Below are 23,829 nucleotides of genomic sequence, written 5' to 3' on the forward strand. Positions count from 1 at the left end.
TGTGTCCAATTCTCCGCTATAAGGCAGGGATAAGCAACCGTGTGACAGGGAATGGCCAAGAGTGTGCAGGTTTTCATTCCAACCAAACACTACACAGGGCGATTTCACTGATTAGCATGCCTTCTAGCTGACAGAGGGAACTAATTAGTGTAATCACCTGCTGTAGCACGGCACACGGCTTCCCATCGCTGCTTTTAAGTGAAGCAACTTTGTTTCTCCCTGAAACAGTGTTTGCAAAGTTGATTACAGCGTCTAATGACCTTGATAGTGTGATGAGTGGGCCTGTGTGCATTCATGGCTTTTAGCATACTGCTGGAATCTTAACACTGCACTTGACTTCCAGAGATGTGATCCCACCTTCACATATCCTCATTAGGAACCCTTTGCTGATCGTTAACGCCTTAAGTGCCTTTAATTGATAGTCATCTCTTACAGATGACTTTCCCATTATTTGCTGACTAGCCCCTGCACCTGTTAGCCTTACAATTCCCCACTCCCCCACCTTTTACCCCCAACTAGATTGCAGAGTGATGCATTGAAACGTCCCTTATCATTTCTTGGAAATCGAAGCATCTCCCGCTCTATACCACATGATAGTGTTATGGGACCTAGCAGGTCATTTGTTTTACTATTCAAAAATCATTTTCCCATAATACAGCGTATGATGCCTCTGATGGTGCATATCATTTGAAGGTGAGTGAAATAAGGTGATATCTTGGGACTCAAGTCCCATCAACAGAGCACCATAGAGTGAGTGACAGATGACAATAGGTGTCTGCTACAGTCACAGCTCTCATCACTTTTTCTCTTATTCTCCTTGTTAACCTCTCCCTGACCACAGCCATCTATCTTTCTCTTTCTCCACCATCATCTACATCCTCTATTGCTGTGGTTTTCATCCATCTTCCTTTAAATGTCTGCCAAGCTGTCCTGTAATCTACATCAGTGATGTAAGTCCTTTGTGCCCCTTCACAAATTAATGTCAATCTTATAACACGATTCCTACATTCTGTGTAGTAAAACACATAAAGAGGAATATTCTTCCATGATGTACTGAATACTGAATTCCAAATAGGCCACTCTCAATATAAATGATTTGCTTTGATGGACATTTTCAACAGCCTGACATGTTCTATAACAAAGCTCAGTGGTGACATTTTAAACAAAGCATTCCTGTAGGATATTTCCACAAGAGAGACCGAGAATAGATACAGCCATAATAATTCTCATTAAAATACAAATTTTGGTGCACTTACTTTTTTCATGATCTAACATTATTGCCAAAGACTTAAACAAATTGTCCACATATTGAATACTAATACAGCGTTTTGTGTATTTTAAGTGAGAGACCAAGTAATAAATCTGCTCCTAATGCATACAGGAAACTTTATTAACATTTGCCATTGCCTGCATTTCAAGCACAAGAAACTAAGCTGCTACTCTGAGGAATCAGCACTTAACTTTGAGGGACATTTTCAAATATCAGTATTTGCTGACTTGGACGATTGTCTATTCCTCACATAACAGATGTGATTGTATATATTAATCACTACTAAATCCAGGAGAAATCCTTGAAATCTTGTGTAGAAGTGTCTGCACTAGTGTTTCATCTATTCACAAATGAGCGAACAGACATCAAGAGCCAGCTCTTCTTTTTTACAGCAGCAGGAATTTGGCAGACAGTGTCTGACCTCCAGGCACGCTCACAGGCTAACGATATGCTAATGTGTCCCATTACATCCGATTTGCCAGAGGGGAATCTTTTTGTTGAGCATCACGCTGCTGGTAGATTTCAGATGGGCACTGTATAACGGCTTGATTACATTGGGCGTGGCTGTGTCGCCGGAGCTGATGGTGGCCACTATAGTCAATGCTTGTGATCCCACCAGATCCACATTTTAGAAGCAGTTCTCCACTCTGCTGCTCCAAACATACACACCTGGTCTATTTTTGACGGAAGCCACGTCAAGCTGCACAGAGCAGCTTGAGCCGGACAGGAAGTCAGACACAGGAACAGCATCGAGCATCCAGGTAATTTTCAAAATATAAAACACCCTTTGCAGATTCCTTGATCATATATTTGGAATTATTTTTTAGGATAACCCTTAACAAAATACAACACAGCAAAAGCATTAGAGAAAGAAAAATGGACAAAACAAATAAATAATACTATCATAAAGACAAACAAAATACAAAATATAACAAAAGCACAGCAAACATACACATACAGACAAGACAAAAAATAAACAATAGTAAAGCCTACAATAACAACATCATAAACAGCAGGGGAAAATGATCGTTCAGAATATATCACATCACTATATCAACATTACATTATAAGGCCAGAAGTCGACCGTTCAGAGGGTCTCGGAGGATATTTGACACCATGGACGACGAGAGGTTCATCTTGACAGTGGAAAATCATAGGATTTTATATGACACCCCTGCTGCCATGACTGCCCCAGTCCCTGGCTTCCTCTCCAGGTATGAAGTTGGCTCTCTTCTCTGTGATGCAGCCGGAGCAAAAATCTCTGCCTCTGAAACACTCCTGGTGGGGTATGATGCCGTGCAGCGGACGGAACAAAACCGTGTCGCAGCTGGAACGCGACACAGCCGTGCCCTGTGGAATCTAGGCGTAATGATGCACGTCTTTCTTCCTGGCTGATAAAAGATACAAGGAGTAGTCCTGCTGAGAGTCATTAGGAGGGCCATTTACACTGTGCTTCTTTTATTCACACACTTTCTTTTCTGTGGTCTTTGAACAGCTATGCAGACATCACAAAAATGAAAAGTGAGATGCCACACGGACTAAAGGTTGCTCTTGTGAAAGACTATTAAACAGCTGTTCAGCTATAGCTATTATTACCAACACCTGCATTGAGGTTGGACCTTTCAAAGTAACCAAAGATATAAATATATATGAGAAATACTTTTTAAAAATCTAATTGGACGCCAGGGTTGAGGGGGAGAAAAATTGCAGTTTGGCTTGCATTTGCAGAGCATGAAACACAGATTAGCATGGTGTGATGCAAGAGAGTGGGGGAAATCACATAGCATTTTCTGCCTCCTCTCTCTGGCCTTCCTATTACCATTCCATCGACAAATTGAATCCAAGGCTGATTTGAATTGCACCACTGTATAACCTCTTATTTATTCATTGCTTTTCTCTCCCCTACATACTATTAAATCTAATAATTCTTTTTTTTCAGTACAGCAGCCGCCACAAACTGTGAACACCACAGCGATTCCATGCTTCCCAGCGAGTGCTTCCCAATGAATAGAAAAAATTAGATGAAAATCTGCCACTTGGTTATTAACTCCATCGTTTTCATCTTAGACTTTATTTTGCCATAATTGTTCATCATACTGATCGATTTTGATCAAAATACCGACAACTGCTTTGTTATAGAGCTACTTGCTTTTTGGCCTATGTGGGCCTGTGATACCTTCTATTCCTTTTATCATTGTACATTCAAATTATATTTCACAAAAACAAAAGTGATAAAATTATAAATTATAAATTATCCATAGCTAAAACAACTACACAGACATATGCATTTCTGTCTAATCCAGCAATTTAAATACTTAAAATCACAGTGCTTCATCACAGTGATGCAAACATCATACAAAGATCAAATACTGCCATAAAGTCAAAAGACACCCAGGTATATTCAAAGTTTAGTTACTATAGTACAAACAGTTTATAGCATGCTATGTATTTGAAAGAAGGGGTGGTGGGGGGGTACAACCTAAAATGGACAGTTGCTGTGTTTTATATGTATGAGTATTGTTAAGACCATAACTGGATTGAGTACAAGGCAAGGAGTGTCAGATATTGGCGACTTACCACCTCAACAATTCACTGGCAGAAGCCCTGAACTGTAATAATTTATTTCTTATCTTTGTACTCTCAGCTGATGCATTAAAATATGTTTGTACCATCAGTGTATTAAAAGCTATATGTCAGACTTTGGGGCTTGATCAAAAAATAGCATCAAGGTTAAAAATGGACCGACTTATCCTTCAACAAAATATGCAGCCAAAGGACGCCAGTAATTAAAATTTAATACCTTATTTTGTGATTCCTTTTGATTTTGTCGAACCAGAGTGTTAGTAAGCAGCCCTGTGCAGTCCCCTACTGACGGGTAATTACTCCATTACAGTGATACATCTAAAATCTGTCCACTGTTTACTCCGTGCTTGCCCTCTCACATTAGGTTGTCTGCTTTACTTGACAAGAAAATTATGAAAGAGGCAGGGCCGTGCACCGCTGAGGTATATGTGTGTGTGTGTGTGTGTGTGTGTGTGTGTGTGTGTGTGTGCGGTTATAGTATTAAATGGGGCTGCAATATTTGCCACTACAGAACCAATCAATTTCTTATAATGGATAACTTGTCTCATATTCATTCTTGTCTGATGCGGTAGAATATAGCCTGGAAAACACAAATGTCTTATCTATGATTGTGTGAAAGAAGGAGAGAATGGAGCAGAAAAAGAGGGATGGAAAATAGTCATGGCAATACTGTGTATAAAGTGTTTTAAGTGTCATTTTTGGACATATTTGACTTCACAACAACACACTGCAATCAGTGCTGATTATGAACTTGGTAAGAAATTTTAGGACTCTTTTTCAATTAAACACTGTCAACGAGCATGACAACCATGAGGTGATATGAGAGGGAGTGTAATGCATACCCCTTTGTTAATTAAGGAGAAAATAGAGTGACTAGCAGTATCACTTTCCTCTTCCATTTGAGCAAACTTTGCATTGATTACATTTGGAGATACATTGACATCATTCTGGCAGAAATTTAATTGAAGGTCATTTTTCAAAATTGCGTTAGGTGGAGACACACAGGCTGAGACAGTGAGTGTAATTATGCTTTGATAATAAATATGTTCAAGTGATAATGTTTACACTCTGCTGAGTATGAGGAGAATGACAAAGTAAACAGGATGGCTTAAAGTGAAAGAGGCAACAAGGGGCGGAAAAAAAGACGTTAAATCATAATAAGAGTTAATAATTAGCAGCTGTAGCAATGACTTCCTGCTCTTGAGCCTGACTCAGTGCAGAAAACAAATGGATTTTGTATTTTCCCGACCTGAAGTGAGCTCACATCTTCAGTGTGTAGAAGCTCAAGCCTCTGGACAAGTTGATCAAAATGCTGAGATGCTTAGAGCGTTCTGAAGGCCTCATCCCTTGTTCCTACAGAGTTTATGTAGTTAAAATAGACCAATACTGCACATGTATCAACACTGACTCACCGGGCACGTCTTTCCTGTTCAACATTCAGTGGTTTAATGGCCGGAGATGAATTAAAGCAAGTTTTACAACAAGGAGGGCACCGATGTTAACTGAGGCTGTTTGGATCTCTCTTACCAGAACTACCATTAAGATGTCCTTGAGTTAGGCAATTAACCAAGACTTGCTTCATAGAGCTATTAAAAGGGAATTTTGTATTGGTTTTTTTTAATAGCATGACAAATATTGTTAAAACACATACTGTATGTGCTCAGAAACAGCAAGTACAGAAGTCTTTGGAGCAGCAGATTAAAGGTACCCTGTGGAGTTTTTGAACACCAGTGGCGCTATGGAGCACTATTCATGAGCAAGTTATGCATAAGTATGTGTACCCAAAATATGTAGTGCATCCAAGCTATTAAAAGATGATGAGGAGGAAAAAATAAGAATACATTTGAAGTAATTTGAGGATAGTATATCAAAGTTAGCCAAAGTTTTTTTTTTTTTTTTTCCCTCATTAAATCTTACCTCATCTGAAAATATCTTATTGCTTGCTTGTTAGGCCTATGTGTCAATGTGCCCAGTGCAATTGATGCACCTCAAAGTTTGGCCTTGGCTATTTAATGAAAGGTGTGAAAGATGAGCAACTTAACTTCCCTATGAGGGAAAAAGGTGGGGAAGAAGAACCGCTAACCAATTTATGTGAAAGATACTGGATGTAAGCATAACTCATTTTTTTAGGCTGCCTTTAAGTTGGACAACAGAATATCTCTCAGAAAGTAAACCTCTGATGACATTGTATTGTTAAGCATCTATTTAGTCTTTGCTACCCCCGCAGTGCCCGTTTCCTGCTGCTATAATAACAGTAAGCATTAGCAACTGTTTTTTTTTTTACGTTGCATCAGCTCTATCATTATTCGGCCTTTGATTTTCAGCGGCATCCAGATGCTCCAGTTAAGTGATTTTAACACACAACACTGACAGACTCTCTGTCACAATGTTGATTTTTTCTCAGAGAGAATACAAAATTGCGTGTCCTCGCAAGCTAAAGCATGCTCACAGGCAGCTAGCTACACTTTGTCAACAAAATGACATGCCTTACTTTGAACTGAGGTGAGTGTATCTGTCTCCAGCAGTGACACATTACCAGGAAGGTGTGCAGCTTTGCAAAGGTATTACATATTATTCAACCCATGAAGGAGGAATATATTGAGAGCAGGCAGGGGGACTATGGAGTTATGCTTCATCCTTTTCCATCAGAAGGTAAAAAAATCTCCTATTTTTTGCCACACTTAAAATATATATAATGGCACATACAATAATATTGTTTACAGAATTAGGGCTTAACATCATTTAGGATTTTAGCAATTCTGGATCTGATTACTGCAGTTTGAACAAAAACATCCATCACGTTAAGCTTATCTGTTCCAGTTGGTATTGATTCCTGATCCTTTCACAAATGTATTTGAGGCACACAAGAAACCGATTCAATTTGAGCAGATCATTTAGCATAGATAATGAGATGTGTTGTAACTCTCTAATCATATCTTAACCAAATATCCACTAATACCCATCAACAATCTAAAGGAGGCAGACTCAGTGTTTTCTCATCGGCTCTGTGAAGAGCTGTAATGAAGTCTGATGTAGTTAATAATACGTTACTGTACAGCAGCAGTATGAATATGTTTACATGTATTTGGGGGAATTGCAAAAAGCAGAAGCACCCACAGCATCACAGACCTGATGATGAATTAAGGTGCATGTGACAGGCATTATCTGCAGTTTGAGTTAAAACGTTGATTATTATAAAAAGGTAAAATAAACAACATTCAGCCCCACTAGATGTCAGAAAACAACTATTTACTATGTAAACATTTATTGGAGTAATGGCGTCCTGGGTAGAGAATTAAGTCACACCCCCTCTCATGCATATTGGTGCATGTGAACCTGAATGTGAGTCCCTCTATGCCCTCCGTATCCATTTCCAACATGGTGTTGGAAGTACACTGAAATAAGGTTCTGAAAACATTTGAAGTGAGAAACAGCTGCTGTATTGAGAGTTTAAACAGAGTATTGTGAACTGCTTTCTTTTTTTCCCCCCACAACCATATTGAGTAGTGCGACATCTCGTGGGGCTGAATGTCATATATTGCCGCTTTAAACTTCCACAACATTACGATGCAACTCCTTTTGGGACTCAGTTACACCAGCATTCGCAGTATAACCAAAATACAAAAAAAAAAGAGTGTGTGTAAGAGTGATTTCGATGGAATCAGCAGCAGATTCATCCACTGTTGCAAAGTATATGTGCGCAGTGCTTTAGCTTAGCGATCAAGTTTGATTAACTCTCATGTGTTAATATGCACTCTTGGCCAACTGTAAATCATCATGCTAACATTTGAGGGACAAGAGAGGCAATCATGTTACCTATGATGCACCATTTAAGATCTTATAACCCTGCTCTGCTGAATGAGAGGCAGGTTCCAGCACCATCTCTACTGTGAGGCTGAACCACCATTTTGTAAACTATAGTACACACACATGTTGTGTATCAGTAAAAGCAGAAGAAGGCACACTAGGTCTCAATTTCACTTTAAGAAATCAATATGTGAGATCCAAAAAGCACGCCTGTTAATGAATCCCTAGTGTTTAAAAATTGGAAACCAGTTCTCTGTAGTCAACTTTGTTCACCAATGCAGACCAGATGGGATGCTGACTGTTATTGATCCAATACAGCTCTGTAACCACTTCTTTCTTGTACCTGTACCTGTACGTGATAAAGAGTAAAAAGCAACACTTATGTTATTTGTAATTACAGGAAATTTAATTCTGATCATGCCCTGAATATAACTCAAATAAGAAGAAGTACAAGCTCACCGAGTTTGTTCAGCATGAGTAAAAAATGTTTGAGTTGTCAGAAGATTTTCATCAGAATCATCAGGAGGTGCACTGTGATGCTTCCTGTGCCAATTAAATAGCACACACAAGATCAGTTGTGCCACGCAAGGAGGTCGGTATGAAAAGGGCAAGTACATCAAACCAAAAAAACTGTTAAATTGATCCCCATGCATCATTGCCATAATCCAAATCATTTTACTAACACAAGGAAAATAAAAAATATTCGTGTTCATTAGCCAGTTTGAGCAAAAATGGAATACTTATATAGTGCCTTTGTTATCTTACTGTAGCACAGTAACTCAGATAACAGATACAAACACAGACACCCAAGGAGAGGTGGTATAAACCAACATGTCATTTTTACCCTGGTTACAGCACTCTTCAGGGACCCTTGACAAAGCCAATATTTCCTCTGAGGCTTCCCCTTTGACGCACAGCGAACACCTTGACTCATTTCTTGACTGAACAAATGTGAAACGTTACGACAAGCCACTCAGCTGCCACAGCGCTTGACTTATGTAAATGCTTGTGCTGAATATGATGGTGGATTTACTATCCAATACAAGTCTCCTCCAACACTGTAAAGTCTATCACCGTGTACAAGGCTGACGCTGAATCCTATTTTATTCGAGAGCTGTGACACTGTAATCTCTATCAAAGTAACACCAAGTAAAAAGTCATGTTTTATGCTCAAACTTAAGTAAACATGTAGCAGGTGAAATCACTGAAACAATAATGGCTGAATGAAGCAAATGTAACAATGCAGATAGAAGAGTACACAAAGCCAGAGGAGCGAGAGACATTATAGACCATGTTAACTCTTGGCATGGGGGAAATAATAAGAAATAAAAGAAGAAAAACACACTAACAAACACTGGTGAGGGATTTTATCCCAAGCTTGACAACAAGCAACAGCCTATTTGGTGGGTAAAAAAAGTCATGAATAAGCCTGTGGCCGCAGTTAACACGTCTTTGGTAGAAAATAAGATAAAAGCTGGCATGCAGTTAAATGCAATTGCACACATCACAAACAGAGGGCACGTTACTCTACAAAACACAGGGGTCATCTTTTATATTTGTAGACCTAATTTAGTCTTAATTTGTAGGTGCTGTGTGTGATGTGAACATAGAGAATAGCTTTTAGGAGCCAGAAGAGTAGAGAGATGTCTCTTGGTTGAGTGAAAAGCCGCCGTTGGGCTAAATGACTGGAGGTCATCTGAGCTATCCGTAACAGATCTGTGTGGACATTGCAGACCTGTTAGGGCTTTCACCAGAGGCAAGAAGAGAGAAAAGTATAACCAGAGTGCCTGAGAGATGTCTCCTGTCTGATGCATGTGTTGATAAAAACTCCCGTCTTCGACATTAACACTAACAACATTCTATTATTCATACTGTACAGGCCTTTAAGATGGTGTTGTTTAGCCTGGCAAGGCTGCAAAGCGGATAGACCTCGGACTAAATATCTCCCTGTGTGCCCAGGTTCTGGACTTGGACTCAGGTGGTCAGTCACACCTGTAACCTCCTCATCCTAAAAACAGGTGCCCCCCAAAGTTGTGTACTCAACTCCCCGCTGTACTCCCTGTACACGCACAACTGTGGTCAGAAATATATCCAACTCCATCAACAGAGTTTGCTGGTGGCACAATGTTCATGTAGCCTACCTGGAAGAGGTGTGAAACCTGCCACTATATTGCAAGGTCAAACCATTCTTACTAAATGTTTTCAAATCCAAAGACCTGCTTGTGGATTTTGGGACAAAGCAACAGAGGAACTACACATCTATTATAATCAACAGAACACTTAAAGAGAGGTTGAGCACCTGGGAGTCCGCATCAGACAGACATTTTGGCAAGAAAGGGGAAGTAACACCTTGACTACCTCAGCCTTCCTTGTGGTCCAAAAGGCCTTACAGTATATTCTGGTTCTGTGGAAAATGGTACTGCTACACTCAGGACCATAGAGCCCTACGTAGAGTAGTTTGCTCAGTCGAACATGCCATCGCATATACACACCCAACTCTACAGGACGTTTACACCTGAGGAGAAGCAGAGCCAGAGCATGTTGGATTCTGAAGGATCTTCACCAAACCAACAACAGCCTTTATAGCCAGAAGTTCAACTCAGAAGTTCTCATTTTTATGTCCCACACTAGTCCACTAGTCGTTTAGCACAGCCTTACGTTTGTGTTTGTGATAACCTTTTGATCTTGGCATCCATTTTGGGTCCTAAATATACTGTAGTTGTTCAGTGCAGTGTGAAAAGACTGCCGCTTTCACACAAGCCAGCACATTACAGCTTGATCACAACGGCATGGGCACAAGTCTCAACTTTAAGAAATTTAAATGTCACTGGAGGCTGATGCCAGGACATAAAAATAATTAATACAGTCTATGATTTGATGAGTTCCACACCTCAGGCAGTTCACCCACAAAGGTAATATTAATCAATAACCCAGGCCGGAGCCCTATGAGTTCTCCTTTTTCACTGCTTTACCTTTCAATCATGTCTACCAACTGAATGATTATAAATGCCATGGCGGCAATTCTTTTCCAATTGCCTTACTAAAAAAGACATTACACCGGGGCCCATTTGCAGCTGCTGGTGCTGGCACACAGAGACGGGGAGAAAAGAGAAGTACATCCTCAACCTAAATGTTGTGCCCGCATTTTTGCACTTGCCAATTCATCCAACCTTACATCCACACATACGCATTATTATAACACTGCATTCCTTTGATGCACATCTATGATGGACCCTCTTACTGACCATTCATTGTCTATCAACTGTGAGAGCTCACTTTCACGTCTAAGAGAGATGACACCTTTGATATAGATGAGAGATAACACTTTAGCAAAAGCTACTCAGAGTGTTTTCTGTGTTGTCACCTGTGGAATCTCCTGGAAGGTCGCATTTTTTATGACCCACATTCCTTCTTATGAAGACATCTCCAACGTGTACGTGCGGAACAGCAACAGGAAAAATCAAGCACTGCGGGGCGCATTCTCTGACACGAAGATGAGACAGCATCACACTGGACACTAAAGCAGGATGGGGTACAATTATGAAGCACCATGCAATCAAGGGGGTCCCTGACAGGCTGAACAGGGTCTGATGAGCTAGTGTGTCACTCCGGAGCTCCGGGACTCCACGGCTAATCAACCACCAAGGAGGGGCTTGAGGGGTGCGATCACTCAAGCCCCTCTATCAACACATAGAGAGGGAGGCAATCACCAGCCCATTTCCATGCGCTGTTTATCCCGCCCAACCCCCCCAACCACCCCCACCCTCGACTCTCAAATCAAGGTGCACGGATGACCAGGGAAGCACTGGATGGAAGCAAAGGTTGATGGTGAGTGCAATCAAATGAAGTGTGGAAAAAAGAGAAGGAAGAAAAGAAGGAAAAAAACTTTTTGGATTTTGCAAGCGGTTTATTCAAGGCCTTTAATATCTTTAAATAATCATAAATGGATTAGAAACATGAGGGGAACAGATTGAATGAGGCTCAATTGCTTTCCAACCAGCAGCTCATAAGATCCCTGTGATTGGGCTTGCAAATTGAAATGTAAGTCATGTAATACAGTGCGTTGAGAAGACAGAAGGGGTACGGGTCAAGAAAGGTGAGTTCTCATTTTACCCTGGCAAAGGATTAACACAATGAGCATATGTTAGCAGGGTCACATCTTCTGTCTGGGAAGAAAAGATGAATAGCAAGTGAATGAAACTCAAACTAAAGCTTATCTTTTACCCTCTCAAAAGAGCACAACTTCAAATAAATGGTTATTTCTTCTCTCAAGGAAAGGAAGATGGGGAATCGAAGACAGAGACTTAAAAAGGGGGGAAAGGGGGTTCCCTTTTCTATCACCATGTTGCATATAATATGAAACAAAAAATGAATTAATGAACGAACAAAAGTGTGACAGCCTGGCAGCTTGATAGTACTCTGACTTCATAGATGCACCACTGCACATAATTGGAGGTAATATCTTCTCCCGTCCTCCGTTTTAAGTTTGACGGTGGCTGGAGAGGTTTCCCTCGCTAATAGGCTCCACTCAGAAAAGCACATACATGCACACACCAGGATCATCCTGTCATCTCGTAGCGTCCTCCGATGCTTAAGCAGAATATTGACAAAGAATGTGAGTTCTCTGATGTATCTGGGCTTGAGCCAGCCATCATTACAGACCGGCCCCCTCAGCTCACAGACCCTGCTGAGTGTCCCCTGGCCTCCTAAGGGCCCTGATAGAGGGAAAAAATGAATCCCTCCCTTTTTAAACTCATTTCTCATTCTTGTGTGGTTAAATCTCAGATCTTCCACCATGCTGTGTACAAGGGACCTATGGACATCTAAGAAAGAGGAATATTGAATTCTTACAATTAAATGTTCTCTACTAAGTGATGTCCATCTTTCTGCTGCTCCCTTTCTTTTTTTTAAAATAATGGCTGACAGTTGACATCTTCATTTACATATTGCTATCTTTGATCAATTGCTTATTTATTTAGAAATTACTAAAACAGTGATTATAAATTAAAATAGTTACCAGTGGCTAAAAAAAGTCCAACATTCATAGTGATTCAGATGACAGCAAACAAGGTGTAACCAGAAAGTGGAATTAGATGATTTTTAATTTTTCAGATAGAGTGCATCATTGCAAGTGTTTTTTTTTTTAATGATTGATGAAATCATCCTACTTCTTAAGCTAAATAAACCAGACTAGAGTATCTGATTCACGACAAAGCTGAAAGTGGGGCTGAGATACATAGTTTTTCATTTTTGCTAAATAAATGTCTAAAGAAACAGATTAATGAATTGCTTCATTAAGAAATTGCTCTTTTTGTATACAGTGTATTGTAGCCTGTGTTGTCTATGTAGCAGGAATGGGGCCTAACCACATCTGAAGTAATTACCCCTCTGGCAGACAGGCGATCTATATGTGAACGGTGCAGAGGGAGGCTGAGCAGGACATTAACTGAGCATTAATTCTGTGATGCCGGTGTGATGCCAATTATTTTAAATGTGGTCAATGTTCTGATGGTTATAAATTTCACCAATCAAGCTAACAAAAGCTGCCTGTTGTAAACGGAAAAAGGCATGTCTGGAGCAAAAGAGTGAGCAGCTATTTTGTTGTTTAAACTCAATCAACACAGGAGAAATCTAAGCCTCATGATAGTTATGGATGTCACTGTCAGAAACCTTGTTCTCACTTACCTATAACATTTTCGACATGGCATGGTGGCCAATGGTGCCCTAAAATTACATTTAGCATTTATAAAAGAAGAGGCTCAGGTTTTGCTGTTACCCACCACCCTACCTCAGTTCATTCATACTGATGTTAAAAACACTTTCTGTAGAAAAAAAGTGTAAGTGTGTGTTTTTAAAGACAGATATAATTATGATACCAATGATATATAATGGTAATGTTTCAGGGGTTTCGGGTTAAAATGGAAGGCAAAAAGGACATTGGCATTGTTTGCTTAACCAATGAAAATGATGGCCCTGATACACTGCAGATGTCCCATTATATTTGCATACGATTATTGCAGCATTACTTCAATTGATCCTTTTCATCAAACCAGATAATACTTGCTGATTGCAGGCTATTTTGGCGCAGGCAAATTTCATGGTATTATGTTCACTCTTGGTGAAAAGCAATTGGAAGCATTGCTCGTAGTTTTCCCGGTTTTATTCAGAAATTAGTCAGCTTTCACAGAATTAATTCTCCTTTATTTCTCCGGACGAGGAGAAAACAAAATGCTTAGGTTAAGGGGGTTGTTATGTAAGCTTCTTTTTCTTTCCCTGAATTTGAGGTTTGGCCTTTGTTTCATTTAAACCTCACTATATATAAAAGATTTATATCTTAATGTCTGGGAATTATGTAGTTACAAAAAAATAAAATGTTTAAATGTATAACCCTAAAATAAATCATTCAGTCTATATGGTTTAACACATTAAAATGAGCCATTACTGAGTTCTTATTGTGCCAGAATGAAAGGATTAAATCCATTTAACAAATTGGTGTGTGCAATGCAGTGACAATGCAAAAAAGTAATAGGAACACTCACAGAAAGAAGGGGGAAAAAAACACTTGAGGCTGGAAGTGAAGAAATAGAAGCACTTGAGACTGGGACACAAGCTTGAGGAACAAAACAATCAGACTCAATTCCTCATTAACTCTGAAATAGAGAATTGATTTGGACAATAAACAAAAAAAAAGAAAACATCCAAAAAACTAGTGCTTAGACGATGCACAGACTAATCACACACTAACCTTGTCCAACATTCGATTTGCCATTTCAGCCATTTCTTAATACTTAAACCACATCTAAAAAATAAAGAATAAAAACCTGCAAGACAGTTACAACCTTTTCTGGCTTTACATTAAAGGCCCTAATTCATACAAGCATCACTAACAGCTTTACTAAAATGTACTGCCAGCCTCAATCCACCCACAATCTCTCCTCCTCTTCCCTTCCCTGTCAATGGTAATCTGTGTCTTGTTCCATATATCTGAAGCTGGTCACATGCAGACAAGCTGTCTTCAGATGAGTCACGGGGGAAACATTTTGCGGTTAACCACACTGCTCTCCGGGGGCAACCTGGACAGTAGATCGGCAGCCAGTAAAACATTCACTGAGACAGGAGAGACCATCACAGATTGTCTTGTGTGTGCGCACGGCGCGAGTGCTGAGTGGAATCTTCTGGGTATTGGCTGTGTTAACTAAATTGACATTGGCTTCTAACCTCCTGGCTATCCATCAGTGGAGTGATGAGCGCAGGGGCTAGAGAGGTAAGCCCCCCACAAGTCTTATGCACTTCCTGCAGTAGTCCTCGCATTTGTTACTGCTGCGATGAAAAGGAGAGGGAGGAAAAAAACAAAAGGGATGCGTGAGGCAGACTGTGGAGGAAAAGGATCTCTGTTCCCCCACTAACATTTTTGGCCATTCATTTGTAGTGGTTTTGGCCTGAAGAGGTTTGTCTTATCCGTTCCCTCTCTTTCTCTCTTGGGGGAAAATAGAGGGTGAGTCTTCTCTAGCCTACTCTCTCACAGTTGATTAGTAAACTCCTGCTCTACCCCTACGCTCCAGGGATTCTATGCCAGCTCCCCTTATACATCCCCTTGTCATGCACATACTCAGACTCCCTCTCTTTCCCTCAGTCCCTCCTAAACACGCGCTCATGCACAAACACACACTCACTCACATCTCCCTACAGTCATGGAACAGCAATTTGAGGGAATCACACAACCAAGACCTGACATTTGCGGTGCACCTGTAACAATGAGAGCTTGATTAAAAGGGCAGAATGAAACAGTGTCACCCTCCATTCATTGTCCTTAGCCCAAGTTAAATAGGATTTAAACCTGCATTGCAGCTGATACCTCCACTGTCAAATCCTGATTGCTTTAAAGCAGCGAGAAGAAAAGGTCTTGTTATTGTAATGCATGTGCGTAACTGTATGTAACGGAGGTGTCAGAGGTGACCAACTTTACACAGAGCGTCTGGGAATAGATAAGAGCAATGCTAACACAGGGAGGGAAAGCAAAGCTAATACTGCTATGGTCTTTGAAAAGCGCAGGCATAAAGCTTAGTTTTATCTGGCTTGGGGCAACACACAAAAGGCGCCAGCATTGCAACGTGGTGGGTTTTAAAATTGGGATCAAAAGGTTCAAGCTAATTAACAAGCTAAATAAGAGTCTCCAAGCTTCATCTATGTAACCACCCTCGCTCTTTCTCCCTCCCTCCATTTCTTTTGCTGCAGTTCTTTGTGCGCCTATGGTGTGTGTGTGTGTGTGTGATTTGCCAACATATACAGTTTGTCTGGAAAAGTGAAGACAAATTGCTCCCTATGCTGAAATGTAAAAAATAATCACCAAATTACCTCCAACAAGATCATTCTAATTAACTATGTTATATTGCTAGCATGACCCTGAGAGCGGAAAGCCCCGTGATCAAGCTTTCTACTCAAACTGTTTTGATGTTATTTGACTTTTTCAGCAGAGCCCCGAGGAGGCGGAGATGGGAGAGTCAAATGGAAAGGACAAGGGCACATAATAAAGACAAATGGCTAGAGCATGAAATTTGATTCATTGCCTTGGTACAGAAACATTCACAGGGAAATAGCCAACATTGACATGCCATGAATTTCAAAACACTGTCAAATCCCAAAAAAAAAATCACACGTCCTGTTATAATGACATTTAGTCACTCAGAGGCCTGCAGGTAGATTGTGAACCAAATCAATCAGGCTGCTATTTCTGATGGACGTTTCTAAGTTGAGCTGTTTGAAGATGTTTAAAAGGTTGGTTCATCCAAATGAAAAGAAAAAAGAAAGGGTTTGAAATATCTTGTCTTTTTGGTTTGATCTTAAGATTGATTCGTCTTTTGCCTCTACTGCAGCAATCTGATCAAAAGATCTGTCCTGCTCAGATCTTGTAGATCTTTCCAGCTCACTTAGATTGTTGCATGGTAACTTACAAACCATCCCGTACAATTCAATCTAAGTATGCTGGTCAGCTTGAGAAACTTAAAACAGAATCTTGAAATATACTTGTTTAATGTGGCTCTGTTTTCTGTGTTTTATTTATGTACTGGTTTTACGTCCTTATTGCATTATAAATTGTAATTTTCTTATTGTTTTGATCTTGTGAAACACTTTGTTGATTTTGTGTTTTGAAGAGCGCTACTCAAATAAAGCAATTATAATCTGTATATGGGATTTCTGCCACCACCCAATACAATGGAGGCTATTGGAATTTTGTTATTTTTGCTCAAAGCATTGAAAAATTACATGCAAGTGTTTTTTTCCCCCCAGAAACAACATCCTGGTCACTTTCATCAGAAACACTTTCTATCAAATAAATAGTCCCTATGAAATTAGTAGACAGTGTGCCATGTGGATTATACAGTATTGGGAGCACTGATTCTGCAAGTAGATGTTGTTGTTAAAATGTTAAAACTGTAATTTTACAACGTTGTCAGCACCACTAATCAATTTCCACTCATCTCCATTGCATTGGGTGAGGCATAAACACCAGAGGTTGGTATCTCAAAACTTTCTTTTAAAAATGTGGTAATTTGGTTGAACTGACCCTACTTTGCCCCTGAAATACTTATAAATGACAACCACTGAAATACCATCTAACGTCCAAATAACAGCAGTGTTTTTCTCACTTTTGATTGAAAATTGATGAACTTTATGTCAATAAAGAACTCACCACTTTATTTATTTCAATAGGCATCAGAAGCATATGCTTGCAGCAGACCTTTCGCTGCGGAGCACCCACTTTGTAGTATGATATGAAAACACCATCTGGTGTGTGAGCTGTGGCTAGGCTAAGCTAACTGGGGCTAGATAGGGGCCTGCTGTGTCACGGGATTATCTTACTGGTTGGTAGATCCGCTCTATTAGCCCCTAGTGGCTTGGATTATTGGATGATCATTATTATGTGTGACTGAACAAGGAACTAAGTACCTGCACTTCCTTGATGCAGTTAAGTCTTGTTAGCGAAGGTGATCAGACACATTATGAGCATATTTCAGGGCATTTATTACACCTTGTCTGGAACATACACCCGCTGCTCATGTAATACACTCTTGACTTGGACTCGCGCATTTAATGCATGTTGACTGGTTTACTGTCGTGACTTTAAAAAAACAGCTCTGCACTTCAGAAAAGACAGACTATATGGCAAGCCTGGAGCACATATTTGTTTGTGGAAGTGGAATGTTCCTTTCTGATGCGTCTAAAGAGGATCACAGGCGTGTACAGAAGACAGCACATTCAGAGACGGGGCGCTCTGCTCAACAAAACGAACATCTGCCGTTTCTCATCAGCGAGACTGAAGCTAATGACGAGCCGCCAGTACGCTGACAGAGAGAATGGATTTGGATTGTGTACAAGAGGCCCAGTGAGACCAGACATATGTTTTGGAAAATGTGTGGATGGAGTATGGGTTTATATAGTGCGTGTGTGTGTTTGTCTGTTTGTGTGTGTGTGTGTGTGTGTGTGTGTGTGTGTGTGTGTGTGTGAACACCGAGGTACAAATGCCCGAGAGTGGGAGAGCCAGAAAATAGGCCTCTGCTATTTCTTTGCAGTTCGTTTAACGGTCCATGTTTATACAAGTGGATGAAGGAGAGTGTGTTAGCGCAGGTAAAACAACCATTGTATTCTTCCCCCTCTCAATCTCTGCTTTCGCTAACAGATAATGGAATTACACATCAAAGACGCTTCTCCCTGTATCCAATTCTTCGGTGACCTCTACCAGCCTTTCTTCATATTCAATACGACAACTCCCTGGCCCCAAGCCTCCACCAGCAGGCTTCTCCCTGCTTCCTCTCTCTGTCTAGGGAGAGATTAAATTTAGATGAAAATGAAATATTCATTTCCACTCAGCAACTGATGGCCACCATCTTAATTTGATGCAACTTTTGATGCAACATCTCCTCATTGTTCTCTTTCGACAGCAAACACTTTTATCTTTTTTTTTTTTTCTTGCCCTGCCGTTCCCTCCCTTTGCCAGCCATGTCATCCTCCTGCGAGTAATTCTCATACAAGCAGCCCTTCTGATTTGACTTTGTTAAAAGTAGAATTGCAAAGTACCATTACAGCTTTTCGCGGTCTCTTGAAATATGTCTGTGTCATTTCAGATGAGACATTTGCACAAACCCCGGCGAGGAGGATCTCAGGGAGCATGCGAGTGGAGAGTGCACTCTCTATGGCTCGCTAGAAGAGTTAATCACATGAAAACTTCTCAGTCTCTCTCGCCCGCTGGTGCGGGAATAAAGACAAGCCTCTGAAGTGGCTCTGTGTTTGGAGACTTCAACCAAAGTGGTGACCACTAACCGTATTTATCCCACTGAAGCTTGTGAGTGGTCACACTGCATACAGCTTTGTCGGCTTACATTTAAACGTGAAGGCTGTTTCACATGCAATAATTAAGTCTGGAGTCGTGGCTGCCCAAAGCATTTTAGAGAAGCTAAATACAAAATGCATTTGACCAGGTGTTGTAAGGCCAGAGTGGAAAGCTTAGGAAATGAAATCAACATGAAATCATGAGGGAGATTGATTAACTGGCACTGATTAAGTGCTTTAAGTATTAGGTAGATAAAGTAATTGATTATTCAATAAATCCCTGTCAGGCAGTGAATAACCTTGCTGAGAAAGAAAAGACACAACAAATGATGAATTAGTTTCATCAATCCACAAATGAGACACAATTTATAATAATCTGTCATTACTGAATGATTTAACAATAAATGTTTTATATAACTGTACGCTATATATAATACACATATCAAATTCCCAAAATGGGCAATCCCTATCTGATGGATATGGAAAGCAACGTATGTACGGAAATGACTTAACTGCGCTGGCACGATGCCCTCAGAGGTAAAAGGACAAAGCAAAAAAACAAAAAAAATCATATTCAATGAAATCATTGTTTTAATATGCTTCTTATTTCAAACTTGGCAAATATACAAATGATCTCCAGACCGGCATCAAGCAACACAAGCCACATGCTATCTTCTGAGAGAAATCACATCCACATCCTTGAGCACTCGTCTTTGATTATAACATTCATTATCTACTGAAATGGTTCCTAGATTAAATGAAAGGTTGCGAGACAAGTCAGGAGATTTTTTTTTTTTTTACAAAAGGCCCGACGGAGGGAGACTAAAGAGAGGCACAGCATGTCAGAGGACAAATACAGGAGGGGTAGTCTTTTACTCTCTCCAACAAATAGAAGCTGCAGAACGAGACGGGGCGACCATCTGGCCTCAACTTAGAGCAATGCACTGTAAAAGCAATAAAATCAATGGCAACAACTCTACCTTGGATGCCCACCATTACCCAGATGGTGTACTTGGAGATCTGCACAGGCCACCTAACCAAGACACAGACACAGCGCAGACAGAGAGCACCATGCTCAAATACAACCACCCACCTAGATGATATTCAATGGTTTGTTTGTGTTAGTAACCAGTGGTGAGGAGCGACATTGGCCACCGTGCATTGACTATGAGAGAGCCCTCTGTTGGTTTTAGCAGGGTGGCTGTGACACAGAGCACACACATACTTGCACACAAAGTACCAAATCACCAAAAACGGGGGGTAAAAAAGGTCCACTACACACCCACTCAAAAAGACAAACAAAAAAAACAAAACAAATCAACAGACTGTGAATAGAAACATCCTCTCAAAGAGAATACTACAGTATATCTCCAATCATACACACACTTATTGTATATTTTTAAACATATTCAAGCCTCCATTATTGGAGCAGGCAAAATAAAAATGTGAATGCCAATACCAGGAGTATTACTGAATATATGTTGTTATTCTTTTGGACAAAATTGGATGGATACAAACAGAACCGTTGTAGCTTCAAAAGATCATATGAATTTTATTTTTATTTTTTTATTGAGGCATATTCAGCAACCTTTTCTTGCATGTCCCTCCTCTCAGCTTGTCAAGATACAATCTCAGGAACACAACCCCCCCCCCCCCCCCCAAAAAAAAAACCTGCACCTGCACTGCAAGCAATGATAGATTCTATAAAAAGCAATAGTGCGACTGTAGTACATTTCAAGGTAAATTTGTCTCAGCACTTTGACATTTTTTTTAAAAACAAAGCCTGTCAAATCTTTTTCAGGTCTTCATTTGAGCAGCTGCCACAGTTAAAAAAAAAAAAAAGAAACCATAAAAAGGATAAATGAAGTAAAATGTCCCTTTGACCAAATGATTTCAGTTCAGATCAGTAGAAAGAGAGCTTTAAGGATTTATGCTGTTTCTTAAGACATCACCAAAGTCCATACACAGCAATGTCATAGAAGTCATGGCTCTTCAGAGAGCAGCAGTCAATCATCAGGACATGCTGGGCCTGCGACAGCTGCATATGATGCTCAGCAGTAAATATTATTCTGAGGTGTATACTGTGTGTCTGTTAAAGCTTTTTTTTCATAATTTATAATGAACAAAGATAATAGTGCTATTAAATGCAGCCGTACTAATGCTGTCAAAGTTAATTAGCTTGAATTTGAGCTAATTTGCTTGTTTCTATGACCACTTATTGGGCTTGACAGAAATTATATATTCAGTGTGATGTTGGCGATTTGCTGATATGTCATACAAACTACCTTGGAAAGGCCATTTACCTCTGTTAGAGTGGTAGAATATGGGGTATGCAATTTTGAAACATTCATCCACTTTCACTCATCATTTATGCCTGGAAGACAAGAAGCCCCATGCCATTAAGATGCTCTCACTCCCTGCCTGCACTCCGGCTGTTGTAGTGGTATGTTAATGTGGGCCAGTGCCATTTTGAGTAATTGTCCTGCATGGGACTCCGCCAAATGTCAAAAACGATTTGTCTCGCGACAAAAACCGTATTGATCTTCATTCTGTTCCTGTCTCTTGGCGGCGCAAAATGTTTCATCGCATCGCCTGCCTCCAAATGACAATTCTCACATTGTTCCTCCATTGTGACTGATTGGAAAGTGACAACGCCAGCACAAAACCTGGCTTCTTTTGTTTCTCACAGCATGTGTGGAAGATCATGGGGAAGGACACGATTTAACTGCAAAAGACAACGTTGACCATAATGCTTTTGTAATGTGTGTGTGTGTGTGTGTGTGCGGACCAGGTATTCCTCATGTTGTGGGAATGTAAATCTGTTTACACAATCATGTTGTGGGGACTTGCCTCCCTTATGGGGACAAAAAGCAAGTCCCCTTAAGGTAAATGTTCAAATTTAGGGTGAAGACTTAGTTTATAGTTAAGGGTTATGTAAAGGTTAGGGTAAGGGTTAGGTTTAGGTAAGTATCGGTTATGGTTAATGTTGGGATAAGCCTCCAGGAAATGAACTGATGCCAATGTAATGTCCTCTGAAGTGATTGCAACATGACTGTGTGTGTGTGCATGTGTGTGTGTGTGTGTGTGTGTGTGTGTGTGTGTGTGTGTGTGTGTGTGTGTGTGTGTGTGTGTGTGTGTGTGTGTGTGTGTGTGTGGGTACTTACTTTGTTTTGTTTGATAAGATAAAACTTATTTCCCTGAGTTAAATTGTATAACATTGCGTGAAACTTTCTGATGGAGCTGTATTTCTTGATTTAATACTCAAGTCTTTAACAGACTGTCCTTAAAAACTTACTCCCAGAAGGCATGGCAATGAGTCTGAATCTCTAGCTGGTGACTCAACATGCTGGCTGCAGAAAATGGAACAGACAAAGCAGAGTGCATAGAGGTCACACTAACTCACAATATTTCACTGCGTGGCCTCTGAGTTGTATAAACTGCTATAATGCCATAATGCACTGCTCTCCTGTTGCTTGCTAATTTCAGTAAAAAAAAGAAAATGTACACATGACACGACTGAGGCGAAACGGTCAAAAAGACTGCTCATTTATTCCCCCCCGAAAAAAGAAAAGATTAAACAACAACTGAGCGCTGCCGTTGTGAACGCACGGATGAGGACCCGAACCGAAATGAGCTGAACAGGGAGCAACTTTCAAGGTTACAATGCAAATGTAAATGTAAATGTGTACAACTTACCTATTCGAATGACATGAGGCATCCCGTTAGAGTACTGAATCCAAAAGAGACATGCAATCAGCGATGTCCAGTATTCCCAAATCGCACTCCGGGGAGACAGCCAAGTATTTCGCATGGTTGTGAAGTCGCGGGATCCACTTTTTAAAATTCCAAAGACGACTCAGTATTGCTCATCAAAACTGAATTCGACGGAGCATATATGGATTTTGGTGTCTGCGACAAATGTGCGCTCATTGTACTTGGTGCAACATTCTCCGATGTTTTTTTTTTTCTTCTGTTACTCACAAGTCTGAGAGCGGTTCGATCAGGATGAAGCCCCCAGTCCCTCACAGAAGGATCAGATAGACCTGCAAACGCAGGCTGCTACAATTAGCCTGCAGGAGTCTCTGTATCCCCTCCTACCGCCGATGCTATCTGTCTACTGGCAAGTACCACGGCAACAGCCGAGCAGGACCCCCACACCGCTGTGGAAGAGGAAAACTGCGCCTGCGGAACTTTGGGTCGCCTCGAACGATTCTGTCGCCCGTAAGATGGAGAAAAGCGTTACACGATGAGTAAGGAGGACTCTGAACGCACTTCACACACTCAAAAATGCTTATTGTTAGTTTGATGACTCCGGTCCCTCACTCCAGTCATGAAAACTGTTCATATAACACAGAGGTACTTTGTGAAGGTGGAAAACCAGCTCAGCGACGCTCCTCTCCAGTTGCGCACGGGGGTGGCACGAGACTGGTTATTGCAGAACGTCCAAATATGTTGAAAAAGGCTCGTTGTTACACAGAGAGCATTTTATAAATCGTCTACTTTGTGCTGGATGGAAAGGTAGTGCCGAAAGCCGTGCATCTGCGTGCGTCTGACGACCCTCCTTCCACGGAGCCACTAGAGGCACGCGTCGTTACGCATAGTTGTCAAAGTATTTTATGGAGGTGAGAGGGATCCGAAGAATGACCCGATTCTCTACTTGTTGTATATTACTGATAGACATGCATTATTTGAATTTCTCCACATTTCATATCATGAAATTTTGGATTTTATGCTTTTGTGTTATCGGGATTTTATTTACTCCACTGAGAAAGAAATTGCCATTTTATTCTCTGCCTCAAGCAAAAGAGAAGGAAAACCCCCGGCTGTACAGTACTGTGAAT

General features: G+C 40.6%; 1 protein-coding gene across 1 annotated transcript in view; it reads right to left on the reverse strand.

The window, feature by feature from the left end:
- grik3 (glutamate ionotropic receptor kainate type subunit 3) overlaps positions 1-22,799 on the reverse strand; it is a 98,309-nt gene extending 75,510 nt beyond the window's left edge. Inside the window, exon 1 of the mRNA XM_062423275.1 lies at positions 22,685-22,799. Within this exon, the coding sequence (XP_062279259.1) occupies positions 22,685-22,799 (115 nt within the window). The remainder of the gene's footprint in view (positions 1-22,684) is intronic.
- Between the last annotated feature and the right edge of the window lie 1,030 nt (positions 22,800-23,829).

Source organism: Scomber scombrus, chromosome 7 (assembly GCF_963691925.1).
Source record: "Scomber scombrus chromosome 7, fScoSco1.1, whole genome shotgun sequence".
Taxonomy (NCBI): Eukaryota; Metazoa; Chordata; class Actinopteri; order Scombriformes; family Scombridae; genus Scomber; species Scomber scombrus.